At 40.1% G+C, this 15470-nt stretch overlaps 1 protein-coding gene across 2 annotated transcripts in view; it reads left to right on the forward strand.

The window, feature by feature from the left end:
• Positions 1-15470, forward strand: part of nup205 (nucleoporin 205) — a 128903-nt gene that overhangs the window by 18450 nt on the left and 94983 nt on the right. For both annotated transcript variants that reach the window (XM_059977747.1, XM_059977748.1), the window contains exons 4-7: positions 7147-7291; positions 8573-8732; positions 12284-12512; positions 13646-13810. In XM_059977747.1, the coding sequence (XP_059833730.1) occupies positions 7147-7291; positions 8573-8732; positions 12284-12512; positions 13646-13810 (699 nt within the window). The remainder of the gene's footprint in view (positions 1-7146; positions 7292-8572; positions 8733-12283; positions 12513-13645; positions 13811-15470) is intronic.

Here is a 15470-nt window from a genome sequence, read left to right on the forward strand (position 1 = left end):
TGACTTGGCCGTTCGAAAATGTAAAACTTCTTCTGCTTTAACCATTCTTTGTTAGACTGACTTGTGTGTTTAGGGTCAACGTCTTGCTACATGACCCGCTTTCTCTTGAGCTTCAGTTCATGGACCGATATCTGTAGAATTTGCAGAATTCCTAGTTCAATCAATGATGGAAAGCCGTCTCCTGGTCCGGAGGCAGCAAAGCAGACCCAAACCATGACACTGCCACCATCGTGTTTCACAAATGGGATGAGGTTTTTATGCTGAATCAGAATCAGGTTTATTATCACCAGCATGTGATGTGGAACTTGTTAACTCAGCAACAGCAGTTCAATGCAGTACATAATCTGGCAGAGAGTGAAAAAAAATCATAAATAAAATAAAACATAATAATAAATAAACAAGTAAATCAATTACATGTGTTGAATAGATTTTAAAAATTGTGCAAAAACAGAAATACTGTACATTTTAAAACAAGTGAGGTAGTGTCCAAAGCTTCAATGTCCATTTAGGAATCAGATGACAGAGGGGAAGAAGCTGTTCCTGACTCAGAGTGTGTGCCTTCAGGCTTCTGGACCTCCTACCTGATGGTAACAGTGAGAAAAGGGCATGCCCTGGGTGCTGGAGGTCCTTATAATGGACGCTGCCTTTCTGGGACACTGCTCCCTAGAGATGTCTTGGGTACTTTGTAGGCCAGTGCCCAAGATGGAGCTGGCTAGATTTACAACCTTCTGCAGCTTCTTTTGGTCCTGTGCAGTAGCCCCTCCATACCAGACAGTGATGCAGCCTGTCAGAATGCTTTCCACGGTACTACTATAGAAGTTTTTGAGTGTATTAGTTGACATCCCGAATCTCTTCAAACTTCTAATAAAGTATAGCCGCTGTCTTGTCTTCTTTATGACCACTTTGATATGTTGGGACCAGGTTAGATCCTTAAAGGTCTTGACACTGAGGAACTTGAAGCTACTCACTCTCTCCACTTCTGATCCTTCTAAGAGGATTGGCATGTGCTCCTTCGTCTTACCCTTCTTGAAGTCCACAATCAGCTCATGGTGAAATGCAGTGTTTGCTTTTTGCTAAACATAATGCTTCCCATTTAAGACAAGTTCTATTTTGGACATCTGTCTACAGAACATTATTCCAGTAGACTTCTGTCTTATCCATTTGGTCTTTAGCAAACTTCAGATGAGCAGTAATGTTCTTCTTGCAGAGTAGCTAGTGGCTTTCTCCTTGCAATCCTACCAGGCACACCATTGTTGTTCAGTGTTTGCCTGATGGTAGACCCATGAACACTGACATTAGCTAATACAAGACAGGCCTATTATCTCCTTAGATGTTACCCTGGGGTTTTTGCAATTTGTTCGATGTCACCAACACTGAGCCCCCAAGGAGAGCCACCGAAGCAACCTGCAGCTTGGTCATCTCTGGGGCTGAAGCTTCCAATGAGTGAACAGCCACAAGGCTGCAGGACCGGATGGCACTCCAGGGCAGGTACTCAGGATGTGCGCACACAATCGGCTCGTGTATTTACAGACATTTCTAATCTCTCCCTAGTGCAGAGTGCCCTCCTGCTTCAAAACATCCACCATTCTTTCTGTACCTAAAAAGACCAAGGTAACATTGTTGAAAAACTGGCTTCATGCCACACTCGCCTCAATAACAAGCAAATTTGCAACATGCTACTACCCACACTGGAGCCCCTGCAATTCTTCTACCGATGTAACCAATCGACAGATGACACAGTAGCCACAGCTCTACACACCTTCCTTACACATCTGGAGAAGAGGGATGCTTATTTGAGAATGCTGTTCTGGGACTACAGTTCAGCATTCAACACCATAGTTCCATCCAGGCTTGACAAGGAGCTCAGAGACCTAGGCCTTAACCCTGCCTTGTGCAGCTAGATTCTGGACTTCCTGTCGGATTGCCAGCAGATGGTAAGAGTGGGCTCCCTCACCTCCGTCCTTCTGACCCTCAACCCAGGTGGCCCCTTAGGGTTGTGTCCTTAGCCCTCTCCTTTACTCTCTATATACCTATGACGGTGTCACCACCCACAGCTCCAATCTGCTAATTAAATTTGCTGATGATACGACATTGATTGGCCTAATCTCAAATAATAATGAGGCAGCCTACAGAGAAGAAGTCATCAGCCTGACACAGTGGTGTCAAGAAAACAACCTATCCCTCAATGTCACAAAAACAAAGGAACTAGTTGTGGACTACAGGAAGGATGGATCAGGAGGAATTGGCTAACCCCTATTGTCATCAATGGATCTGGGGTTGAGAGGGTGAACAGCTTTAAGTTCCTCGGCATACACGTCACTGTGTATCTCTCATGATCTGTACATACCGGCTGTGTGGTGAAAAAAAGTACAGCAGCACCTCTTTCACCTCAGACGGTTGAAGAAGTTTGGCATGAGTCCCCAAATCTTAAGAACTTTCTACAGGGGCACAATTGGGAGCATCCTGACTGGCTGCATCACTGCCTGATATGGGAACTGTACTTCGCTCAATCACAGGACTCTGCAGAGAGTGGTGCGGACAGCCCAGTGTATCTGTAGATGTGAGCTTCCCACTATTCAGGACATTTACAAAGACAGGTGCATAAAAAGGGCCGGAAGGATCATTGGGAACCTGAGTCACCCCCACCACAAACTGTTCCAGCTGCTGCCATCTGGGAAATGGTACCACAGCATAAAAGCCAGGACCAACAGGCTCCGGGACAGCTTCTTCCACCAGGCCATCAGACTGATGAACTCACACTGATTTGAATGTACTTTATATTACACTGACTGTTCTGTTCTACATATTATATATTACAAATTACTATAAATTGCTCAGTGCACATATAGGCGGGGGCGTAAGGTAAAGATTTTTGCTCCTCATGCATGTGAAGGATGTAAGAAATAAAGTCAATTCAATTTGTGACCTTGGAAATGACATGCTTTGCTTTTGGAGTGATTTTTGTTGGTCAACCACTCCTGGGGAGGGTTTGTGTCTTTTTCCAGCCTGGTGATCATCAGCAGCTTATTTTTCTGAGGTTCTCAGGAAACTTATTTGATTGAGGATCAGATACATGTAATATTGGATCATTATTATCAATAAATAAATGAACAAGTATAATGTTTTTAAGTTATTTATTGAATTAGGTTCTCTATCTAGTTTTTGGACTTGTGTGAAGATCTAATCACATTTTAGATGATATTTATGCAGAAGTAGAGAACATTCTAAAGGGTTCACAAATTTTCTAGCACCACTGTACATTCCGGGAATAGTCTGCAGAATCTCCTTCATGTTCCACTAACTAATGAACCCCCTATCACAACAGCTTGCCTCTTCGATTCCCTTCCTTTCTGAATCGTAGAGTCAGACTCAGTGCTGGAGACCCTAATGCTGTGACTTTCCTCTGTTAGGTCATTCCCCCCCTCCCCCCCAATGCTGTCCAGTGTGATATAGCAGTCGTTGAGGGGGGATGGACATGGGGGAACCCTGCACTGGTTCCTTAACCCCTTTTCTCTTCCCATCTGTCTGTTTCCTGTGCCCTGCACCTTCAGTGTAACTACCTGTCTATATATCCTGTCTACGACCCTTAACCTCCTGAATGATCTGGAGTTCATACACTTCCAGCTCTAACTCCTTAATTTGGATTGTGAGAAATTGTAGCTGGATCCACTTTTTGCAGATGTAACTGTCAGGGACACTGGCAGTCTCTGCCTTCCTACATCCTAAAAGAGGAGCATTACACTATCCTACTGGCCACTTCTCTTCTAACTGAGCAAATGTAAAGATGGGGGGGGGGGGGGAGAGAAAATGTAGGTAGGTTGCTGTTACAGGTTCATTTTAAAAATACCTTGTTGTCATTGTTATATTTTGTGACATCAAAACATAAAGCTAATTTGAAGGAAACAAGGAGACAGGAATAAGAATTTAATTTATTTTTTACTTGAAGTGAGGCAATTGTGTGGAGTATGATGGCGTATGCCATTCCATGTATTTCTTACATATTTCCATAATGTATTTCATAAACAGCAATGAATGCTTAATCAAACAATATATTTACAATATTACTGATATATATTAAATACACAACAGTAGCGCCCTTCATAATGGAGATGAAAAGAGACTGATGGAATGGATTTATTGGTGGCAGCTGTAATTTAATACTGAGAACTGCAAGATGTTACATTTAGAGAGGATGAATAAGGAAAGGGAATGTAATCCATAGGGAACAATTATAAAATTAACATAGTTGAGTTTTATATGAAGAAAAATAGAATGGCAGGTTGAGAATCTAGTTTTTTTTAAAAAAAAGCATGAGGTTCTAATCTTCTAAAATACGGATCCGGAATTCAAGAACAAATAAGTTTTGGTGAATCTTTAGAAATCACTGGTTCTTCCATTTCTGGAGCATTACAGTAACAGACATTTATTAATATACATTTATAAAAGCAGTAGTCCTAGTATTGTGTCCATTTGTGGTCTTTGCACTTTGAGAAAGATGTGAAGAATCTGGACATGGCACAGAAAGGATCAACTAAAATTATTCCAGGGATGGGTAACTTTGGTTCAAGTGATGGAATAGAGACTGGGATTGTTCTCATTAGAACAGAAGGTTGTGAGGAGATATGAGAGAGAGTTTCAAAATTATAAAAGATATTAACAGATTGGGTAGAGGGAAAATGAAATGAAAGTGACTCATGGAAATGAACCAGACTAACATGAGCAAAATAAAAATGCTGAAAATTCACAGCAGAACAGGTAGTATTTGTGGGAAGATAAACAGTTAACTTCCCATGTCCGGCAAATTAGATGTAAGGGATAATCAGTTGTTGGGCACAATGTGCATTTAGTTCTGAATTTTTGGTTATCAGACATCCATTCAAGCATACTTTTCATACATCTTAACCTCATAATACTACGTAGTTACATCTGATATTATGCATTAACTAAACACTGCATTTTGTTGCCAAGATGTAAGAAAGCTCTGATTAAATTTTAAATTCAGATTGAATGTGGGAGCATGATGGGGTTGCTCTTGTGATTATGGGCTAGTGTAAGAATGCTTTTGTACCATCACTGCTGCGTGCTCAATGCTATTCTCTCTGCAAGTACTGCTCAAGGGGAGTTTCATTATTGAACATGTATCAACTTATTTCAATGTTGGTAATAACTGCTCATTTTAAATGTTCTTATCTTAACATGTTGTTGAATTTCCATTAATATGGAATTCCTCATCTCTGCAGTTGAGTGTCAGCCTTGAGTTCTTGTTATAGGGTAGGACCTGAACCCACAACCTTCCACCTTGAAAGCCAGAGTGTTACCATTGAGCCATTGCTACCTCTTCCAGCCTTCCCTTCCACAGTTGCCTATCTATTAAAGCTAAGCAAAGCAGATTTGCTCTTCTTCCTCTTCTACTCCTTGCACTGAAGACCAGGACCCTTTCCTTGTATTTACAGTTTGCAATTGTGTGAGATGTCCCTCAGATTTTTTTGTGCTTATTTTTTTTGTGAAGTCGATCGGTGAGTACAATGCAAAGCTTGAAGTTTGGTCGCAACAAAATCCTTTATCCATGTTGGAAGCATCCTTGAGCAGCAGATAGGATGACATCTGCCTGTTGGAAATAAGAGCATCTGGTAATGAAAGATCATCAATGTTTTGATCCTGGGAGTCTCTCTGACTTCCAGTACTGCCAGTAGCATTCGTCAAGTTAGCAGCCTACCAGTTTATTCCATACTTTCTCTCCCTCCACCCGCACCATTTTTCAGGAAAGTATAAGTAAATTGGATTCTCATTTTACCTAATTTTGCAGCCAACTCTCACATTTATCTCAACATTAAGTTGGTTGTTGTACCATTGAAGCTCATATATATAGTGAGCAAAGAAATTTGGTTCTCCAACTGGTGTGATCAGAAATATAAATCTCAGTTATATTCAGTAGTCTATAGTACATGCTTAATTATTTCTGATTCATTTTATGCCTTCAGACCTACGGATTTACAAGTTGGTGTAGCGTGTGGGCAAGTTTTAACCAGAAATGAATATGCCCATTGTTCGAGGGTTTGTTGTTAAAGTGAGTCTTTCAGCTCATGGAAAGCCCAGCTTTCACCGTTAAAATAAGGCCTTTGCTATTTAGGACAGACGGTAAAAGCTGGCACTACATTAGCAGTTTATTCACTGCTTCACGATGTTGAAAGTTACGAATATATTTGGGGTTGCACTTTTCCGAAGTTTAATCCAGGAGTACTCTGCTGGCACTGTGTACCTTCAGTACGTAGACTGCTGGGAAATGTGATAGACATCTCATCATGACTATAGATCTGTGTTTTAAAATTGAAAGCAAGTCATGCAGGACTATGTTGGCTCTATGTGAACAGAATCAATGACCACAAATGTGAATTTGATGAATTGGGCCTCTGTTGAGAAAGCAGCAAATCATAAGGCTCAGTCTTCTGGTGTTGAGTTTAATGATGGTTTGAATCTTTCATCAAGTTCTGTATTCTGGATCAATATGTTCAGATGCATGATCAGAATTTCTGAAATGTAGTGTTGAATTCCCTCCCTAATAATCATTTTGTCTTCACTAGTAGTTGTCAAACATGTACTTTGTCAGCTTAAAAGCTTCTTTTGTGTTTTCCCTGTTGATTCCTTGAGTTTGAGTACATCTGGCAGAAGCCTTCAGGCCGTTATTCAGTTTATTATGAAAGTTGTGGCATAAATGTATGTGACTGTTGCATACCAATTTCTGCACTTCATTTGTGCTTCATATGCAAGTTGTACCCGTTTTCTTTGTGCATGGAAACAACAAAGGGCTCTAGGGATAGAGTTGTCCCTGAGAAATCAAAATCGGTACAAGTGTGTATGGCGGAGTCCCATAAATACAAACCTTGAAATGAGCTATTAAAATCCAATATTAATGTCAGGAGGTAAGGATGTCAGTAATGGACTACCCATAAAAACTGAGCTGTCACTTTTAAACTAATTTTTATTACTTTATTGTTCCTTATTGTCAAACAGATCAATTCTTTTTGTGACCTCAGATCCTGCTGCAGCATCTTTTTCATAACGTGGACCATTATTTGTCAACTACCTGTATATTCACTGCTGATGCCCGATGAGCATTCTATAATTCGATTATATTTGTCTCCGCAGGTGAGCACCAACTACCTCGTTTCCCTGGCATGACCCGAGGTTTGGTGGCTGTTCTCTTGTACTGGGATGGGAAACGATGCATGGCACTGTCATTACGTTCCCTTATACAGTCACGACAAGGCAAAACCTGGACCTTGGAACTTGGGTAAGTTTTGTTTGCTGTAGGTCCGAGGAGGTGTGAGGATTTGCTATATATATCTCTCTTTCTGAAGTTTCATTTTGTGTCCCAGAGTAAACTTCATGCCAGCTCTTGCATTGAATTCAATGCACTCGAAGGCTTCTATTCTGTCAGAGGAGCTGTATTTTCCATTAGCTGACTCAGGGTCAGATTTATTATCACTGACATATGACCACAAATTTATTGTTCGTTGGTAATGGTAAAGAGCAAAGAGATGAAAGTCCAGAAATTAATAGTGCAAAAATGGACTGTTCAGAAGTCTGATGGCAAAGGGGAAGAAGCTGTTCCTAAATCACTGAGTGTGGGTCTTTAGACTCCTACATCATGGTAGCAATGAAAAGTGGACATGTCCTGGTTGAAAGGTGGATGCAGGTGGCACTCAGCAGGCCAGACAGCATCTATGGAAAAGAGAAAACGTCGACTGTTTACTCTTTTCTAAAGATGCCACCTGGCCTGCTGAGTTCCTCCGTCATTTTGTTCGTGCTGCTTTGGATTTCCTGCATCTGCAGATTACCTTGTGTTAATAGTGGCTGCTGCCTTCATGAGGCACCATTTCTTGAAGATGTCCTCTACAGTGGGGAGGGTATTGCCCATGATGGAGGTAGCTGAGTACAGCCACTTCCAATCCTGTGTATTGGAGCCTCCACTCAGATGGTGGTCCGGCCAGAATGCTCCCTACATCGCATTTGTTAGAGTCTGGTGATCAAGTGCTGTACCATGCGTATTTACTTTCAGAAGGTTTTTTTTCACATTTTGTGAATTGGTGCTTTGTTGATTGATTTTAGAGAAGCTGGTAGAACTGTTCAGTAAACCATGGAAAGAAGAGGGAAATTTAGCCTTGGATCTTCCTTTAAATGATATTTGGCAATTACTATGCAAATAGTGCTTCCGGTCATTGTTGTTATATCTCTAGTTTAATCTTTTCCACCTTGTATTTGCACCCATGAACAATCTGGTTACGTGCCCTATATAACCAGCATATGACAAGGCTGAATTTACTGAAGTATCTTAGTATTCCTGAATCTTTCCCTATATGAATTAGCAGCTTCAAGGCAAGAAATCAAAAGGAGTGATAGATGCTGCGTAGTTTATTATGTCCAGAATCATCCTTCTGTGGAGGAGTTGTATTATGTAGGTTAGAATGACCTTTCAACACTGTGTTGCTATTAACTGATTGTGATTGTGACTTTTCGAGTGGTGGATAAAACATCATGCTTTTGAAATTACAACCTAAAAATTCCCTTACAGTTCAGAGCTTGTATCTATGACAACACGGTTCACAGACGAATTGATGGATCAGGGGCTGACTCAGAAAGTATTGTGCTTGATCAATCAAATAAACCTCAACGAGGAGTTTGAGAAATTGCAGGCGGCCCGTGGCCTGGGCAATCCAGTTCATCGCAGAGCGGTAAGAATGGAAGCTCACTTTATCTGCAGGTTGGGTAATTTGAAGAAATATTTAGCAGGGTTTCCAATTGATATGACAAAGACATTTTTTGAATGCTTTTTATCATCTTGCAGAAAGTAGGAAAGCTATGCCAAGACTTAAAAAAAAATTGACTCAGCCTTGATAGGAATGTTGTTTTGGTTCATTGGTTTATTATTGTCACATACACCAAGATACAGTGAAAAGCTTGTCCTGCACACTGTTTATACAAATCAAATTAAGAAGCTGTCCTTGAGTATGGTGGGACATGCTTTCAGGCTTTTGTATTTCTGCCTGATGGGAAAGGGGAAACGAGAGAATGTCCAGGGTGGATGGGCCTTTGATTATGCTGGCTGCTTTACTGAAGCAGCAAAGAGTATAGAGTCCATCGACGGGAGGCTAGTTCCTGTGATGTACTGAGCTGTGTTGACAACTTGCATGCAATTCAGCATCGGTGATTCACCTAATTGTTGATGGATTTGAACGATACAGAATGATGAGAAAAATGAAATTATCTACTTGGAGCAGAAAATATTAAGCAGATATTTACTTATTTAAAATCGCGTATTTTTTTTAAGAATAGTTAGAAAAATTGTGTTTGAAATATTTTGGATTTATGAAATCTGGGTCATAAATAGAATTCTGGAGCACTCAGCAGATAGAACTGGAGAGATGAAAGTGTATATTTTAGATCAGCCTTTCTCAACCTGTTTGCCTTGAAGGAACCCTGGAAATAATTTTCAGATTTCAGGGAACCCCTGTCTACAGCTCATGGTACATTAGCGTGGTCAGTAAGTTGTAGATACAATATTCCAAAAATAATGCTCATGCTCTTTTGAATAGAGAATGAATTTTTAGCCAACCTTTCTTGAAAAAAACATGTAGTTAAGCTTAGATTACTTTTCTTGAAATTAATCTTTCTTTCCCTTTCATAATTTTAAAAACTCATAAGACAAACAATAAATTTCTTTTAAATAACCGTCTTAAGTCAAAATGGGATTTTGTCTAAAAGTAGGCTCGGTAGATTTAATTTAAATAAAGGTTGTAAATTGATTTTAATTAATGCTATTGACAATATGAAAATTTATTGACAATGCTGAAGCAGTTGGTTGTGACAATGTCAGAATTTTGTTTTGCAAGAGAAATGAAACCTCTCATGGAGCCAACCGTTGATGGGGCACCATCAGTACTGATGCCAGCACAGTTCCTTCAAAACAGACCCTTGTTTCCAGATATGGAGACAAAACATTAAATATATCTTGGCCTTTGCTCGTTTCGGGCAGCTCTTCGCAACAGAAAATTTTCTTGATATTTCACCGCCATTTGCAAATGTTACAAGTGTTACAACATGACATTTATTGGTGAAATCTGTTGAATCATTAACCTGGAAAGAGAAGCTGTTGTTTTTCAGATTATCACACAAAATCTCTTCAGCATCATGTGACATATCATCAATATGTCGACGTGCTGTTTGAGAGCGAAAGCTTTTCAATTTCTCTTAGTGCATCTTGCCATAGCATTTTACCCTCAATTTTACATACCGACATTATTAGGTTCTCACCAACTGTGTGGTTTTTCCTTTTCTGGATAATAAGTTCTGCTACTAAATAACTTGCTGCCTGATACTTTTTGCTGTTTATTATCAAAAGCTCTACTCTGGTTTGAGATTCCAATAGCCATTTGCATGTTATAAGGCTGTGATTTTTATTTAAATGTCTTTTCTATTTTGCTGGAGCCATTGCCACATTTGTGATTAGTTTGCTACAGACTAGACACCATGGAATAGGACAACTTGGATCATCAGTCCATGCAAAACCCATCCAACTGTAGTTTTCGCTGTAAAGTCAGACTTGTTTTTTGTGTCCTTTGTTACACTATAAGAATGGTATAATAAATAATTAAACAAGAAACCCACTAAAAATATGAAAACTTCATAATACGATTCCCTTCTAACCTACACAATCTACCTTACAACAACAGTCTACTTCCTACCCCACCCCTCCGCCCAGTGCAATACAATGCTCCCCAATTATCAACAGCCTCCCCTAACTCAGGATAAATGAGGTCGTACTGCACACTGCCATACTGAGCTGACAGACTGCGATCAGGGCTGCTCGATCACTGCCCGCCGCTGGTTAACATCGCACAATGTGAGAAGTTCAAAAAATGATGTTTAAATTTTTTTACTCATCTCGCGGAACCCTGGGGTTCTGGGAAAACCCAGTTGAGAAATCCTGTTTTAGATGCATCTCTTGCCTATTTGATAGCTTGCACAAATATTGTTATATTTTCATCTACTTATAAAACCTGTACATCAATTACATTTTCATAGTCTTTTCCATCATCCTTTCTCATTTAAAGATCTTGGTGTTTGCGTCTTTAGCATTTCTTTAAGTCAAACTACTGTAATTTCACTTGGATTTTCCCGTACTACTTTGATTTACTTAGTTTTCTCGGCTTTCTATTAAGATGTCACCACAAATTTTGATACCGTTCTTGTTATTAACATAAGCAGCATTTCAGTTCATAACTTAGGGAAGCATTGCTATCCACAGCATGCCAGTTATTAAAACAACTACCCTCTCAAGCCCAGCCATTGCTATTCGTGCAACATTGTTTCCATACATTTATATTTGATTACTGAATTTCTCATGTGTATCTCTGCTTGGAAAATGACAACAATAATGTTGACACAGTGTGATTTCTTTAAATAATTTTGTGTTGAGCATGGTGTATGTATAATTCTCTCCTCAGTGTTCGTGATCAGTTTTATGGTCGATTTGCTAAATTCTGTATTTTATATCTACTTGTTTTTAAGGCCGTACTATTAAGTCAGTAATTTGTGTGCCTTCTTCACAAGCCTAACAGTTACAGTTAATGGGAGAGCTCAAGTATGGCTCCCATTTCCTGTGAATTTTTTTGTCATACTATTGTGCAATGTGTATCTCAATACACCAACTACACTGCTGTTCTAAATTAATTAGGGAACTAAAATTAATTGAAAACTAATGGCATTAAAGTGTTAAGCTGCCATTTTGGGTGTGACTGCCATTACCCACTAAATGTCTTCCCACTGAACTGGCTTTGTGCATCTTAGTTGAATAACGTATTTAAAATTTGCACCATGGTAGTGTAGTGGTTAGCTTGGGGTGTCTGAATTTGGATTTTATTCCTGGAATCCTCAGCAAGAAAGTTCTCTATGATCTTCCCATGTACGCGTGAGTTTCCTCTGTTTCCTCCAAAGATGTATCAGTTAGTAGATTAATTGTAAACTGTGATGTTTAGGCTTGGGTTAAATCGGTGGTTAGCTGGGCAGTGCAGCTCTGTGGGCTGGAAGTGCCTGTTCCACGCTGCTTATCTAAATAGATAAATAAATATCTTAAAAGATCTTAGTGTTAAGATTAAGGGGGACTGCTTGCTTTCAAACTATTTTGATTATTCTGTAGATTCTGTGTGGGTGGGGACTTGCTAAGGTGATCAGAAGTGTAATGCTGATCTGCTACAGTCTGAATAATTGCTGTGTTACTTTCTAGGTCTCGGATCTGATTAAGGAATGTCGCCAGACCCTTGCTGAATGTCTCTTTGCCTGGGCCTGTCAGACACCACTGAGCAAAGATGACACCTTGTTTATCATTTGCCACATGGAGAGCATCACGACTGAGGCGGATGGCACATTGGATAATGTAAATCTTGCTCTTCTCATGGCTCTGCTTTATTGCTTTGATATAAGCTTCTTGGAGAATGTTACTGAGGACCGAGAAGGTAAGAAAGCTATCACGAAAGGATCACAGCGAAGTGCTATTATCTGTTTACAGAAAGTGCCACGAAACCTCTTTTGATCTTAACCAGTTCTGACTTGAGGTTATTTGCCCAGAAGACTGTAAAGTTTCTCAATTACCTTTGCTAGACAGAAATGTATTTAGCTCAGTGTTCATTGTTTAAAGGCATTCTAAGTCACAATTTGCATTTTCTGCATTGTTTCTGATTCATCACTGAAGAACTAGACTGAGTTTTCATGGATGATGCAGGCTGTCAACTGGACTTCATGGCTAGAAATCATAGAATATTATCTGCATGTTACTTTGGTGAAGGGTCTTAGTTGTGCCTGAAAGTGAAATGCTGCACACTTCAGTAAAACCAATAAAAGTTAACAAGACTGGTTGCAAGTATTTAGCTTCAGCTTGAACTTGACTTCTGTTGAACGATATAGTTGAAAGCCCGTCTAATGCTTTTCGGTTTGCTGATGTTCTGTCACTGTCTCTTTAAGGTAGAGAGATATTCTAACTTGATTGAATGAGGAGGGGGAAAGCAAATGGAAGATATTTCTTTGGTTGCAGTGATTTGCAAGCTCACTTGCAAATCCCAGTCAGTCCGACTGGCAACAAAATCCCCTCCACAATCAGCATCGCACAGATGCACCACAGGTCTGTGTGCTTAGCCCTGTTCCACTTGCTTTATACTTATGACCGTGAAGCAAACTACAACTTCAATCCATATTTAAGTTTCTGATGACACCATTGTCTTTGGTCAAATCAAAACTGGTAAGAAACTAGCATATAGGAAGGAGAATAAAAACCTGGCTGAGTGGTGCCACAATAACTAACTTCCACTCAAAATCAGCAAAGCTAAAGAGCTGATTATTGATTACAGGAGGAGGAAACTGGAGGACATGAGCCAGTCCTCATCAGAGGTGGAGAGGGTCAGCAACTTTAAATTCTTTGGTGTTATCAGAGGATCTGTCCTGGAATTAAGTTAAAAAATGGATGTATCAGCATGTTTAATTACCAATACAATGCAGTACTTGTGATCTAAGTGTATAAATTAATTTGACTTCACACTGAGTGGAGATTTTCTTTCCTGTCTTCTGAAGAACTTGCAATATTGTTTTTTAATAGAGTTAATTCATCAACTGCCATTACTGACAGAAAAACAATATGTGACTGCCATTCATAGTAGGCTGCAGAACTCCCAGCCTTGGAAACTGCCAGGTCTTCAGGCTGTGGTCAGACTGGCCTGGGCCTTGGCTCTGCGAGGGATCTCACAACTACCAGACACGACAGGTAAACCTTTGTGCTTCCCCACTTTTCAGAAGTATTTGAGAAAGGCATTGTCAAATTTATTTTCAGATGTACGGGTGAAATGAAAAACTTTGCAGCAGCATCACAGACACGTACCCTCAAATAAGCAGTATTCATAACAAAAAAAACAAATTTAAAAAATGTACATAATTTTTAGAAAAGCACATTTGAGTAAAGAAAAGCACAATGTGCGTTTTTGTGCAAAGTGATCAAGTGGGCATGACGTTGCTACTCTGAGCTAGTGATTGGGGTTGTGCTGGTTGGTTCAAGAACTGAATGGTTGAAGAGAAGGTGCTGCTTTTGAACCTGTTTTTGTAGGACTTCTGGCTTTGTGGAAGTTGGACCTGATGCCTGTTGGCAAGATTTCGGTTCACAGGATTGAATGTTTTGCCTTGCTCTGGAGTTAGTCATTAAATATGACAATACAGCACAGGAACAGCCCTTCGGCCCACCATGTTTGTGCTGCGCATGCTGCCAATCTAACTAATTCTGTCTGCCTGCACATTCCCTCTCCTCTGTTCATGTTCCTGTCTAAGTGCATCTTAAACTTTGGCATTGTATCTACCTTTAGTACTACTGGCAGCTTATTCTAGACACCTACCACATCTTTAAAATTTCCTCCTCTCGCCTGAAAGCTCCGCCCTTTCATATTTCACCTTCCCACACTGAAGGTAAAGAGTTTTGCTTTCTACCCTATCTATGCCTCTCAATTTTATTTGTATGTCCTTCCAAGGCTATAAACTCCCAACTTGTGGAGAGCTGGTGCATATGATCAAGGATTTTAGGAGACTGGTAGGGTGAATGGGGACAGATTTGTCAACTGATGTGGGCTGCAGACATCTTCTGCTGTGTGAGAATGGGGCCTTTATGTGTGTCTTCTCTTCCCAGCTCTGAGCCATGATTAGTCGGGTCTTAGTCATGCTGAGCTGAGTGCCTAATGGATTCTCATACTTACTCACTGAGTCAGTGAGGCCTCATCCAAGCAGCATCCTAGTGAACTGCTTCTGTAACTTCTCCCAAGCCTTTAGTGCAACAACCAGAATTCCATAGAGTACACCAAATGTGCCCTTGGCGAAGCTTTACATGGCTGGTAACTTCCCAGCTTTTACACCTATTGCCCTGACCATGCTGTAAGCTGCCTTTACTGCCTGTCTACATGTGTTTCACTTTCAGGTAGTTGTGGACCTGCAACTCAAGATCTCTCAGTCCATCACTGTTTTTAAGGGCCCTGCCATTTCCCTTTTCATTTTATTATTTATTTTATTTTAGGGATACAGTACAAAATAGGCCTTTCTGGAACAAGGAGCTGTGTTGCTCAGCAACCCACCTATTTAACCCTAGCCTAATCACAGGACAGTTTACAATGACCAAATTAACCTAGTAACTGGTACATCTGGGAACTGTGGGAAAATTGAAGCACCCAGAGGAAACCCACACAGTCAAGGGGAGAATGTACAAATTCCTTACAGACAGCAACAAGAATTAAACACTGATTTTATAGCTGATGCTGTAAAGCATTTAGACATCCTGTGACTTAATCTTCTGGACCAAAGTACCATGAGGGATATTATTTTATAGTATCCATGTAGACATTATTCAGTGATTAATCAACTTCATCAGTTGTTCAAAAACTTAATCGGTA

Source organism: Hypanus sabinus, chromosome 8 (assembly GCF_030144855.1).
Source record: "Hypanus sabinus isolate sHypSab1 chromosome 8, sHypSab1.hap1, whole genome shotgun sequence".
NCBI classification, from domain to species: domain Eukaryota; kingdom Metazoa; phylum Chordata; class Chondrichthyes; order Myliobatiformes; family Dasyatidae; genus Hypanus; species Hypanus sabinus.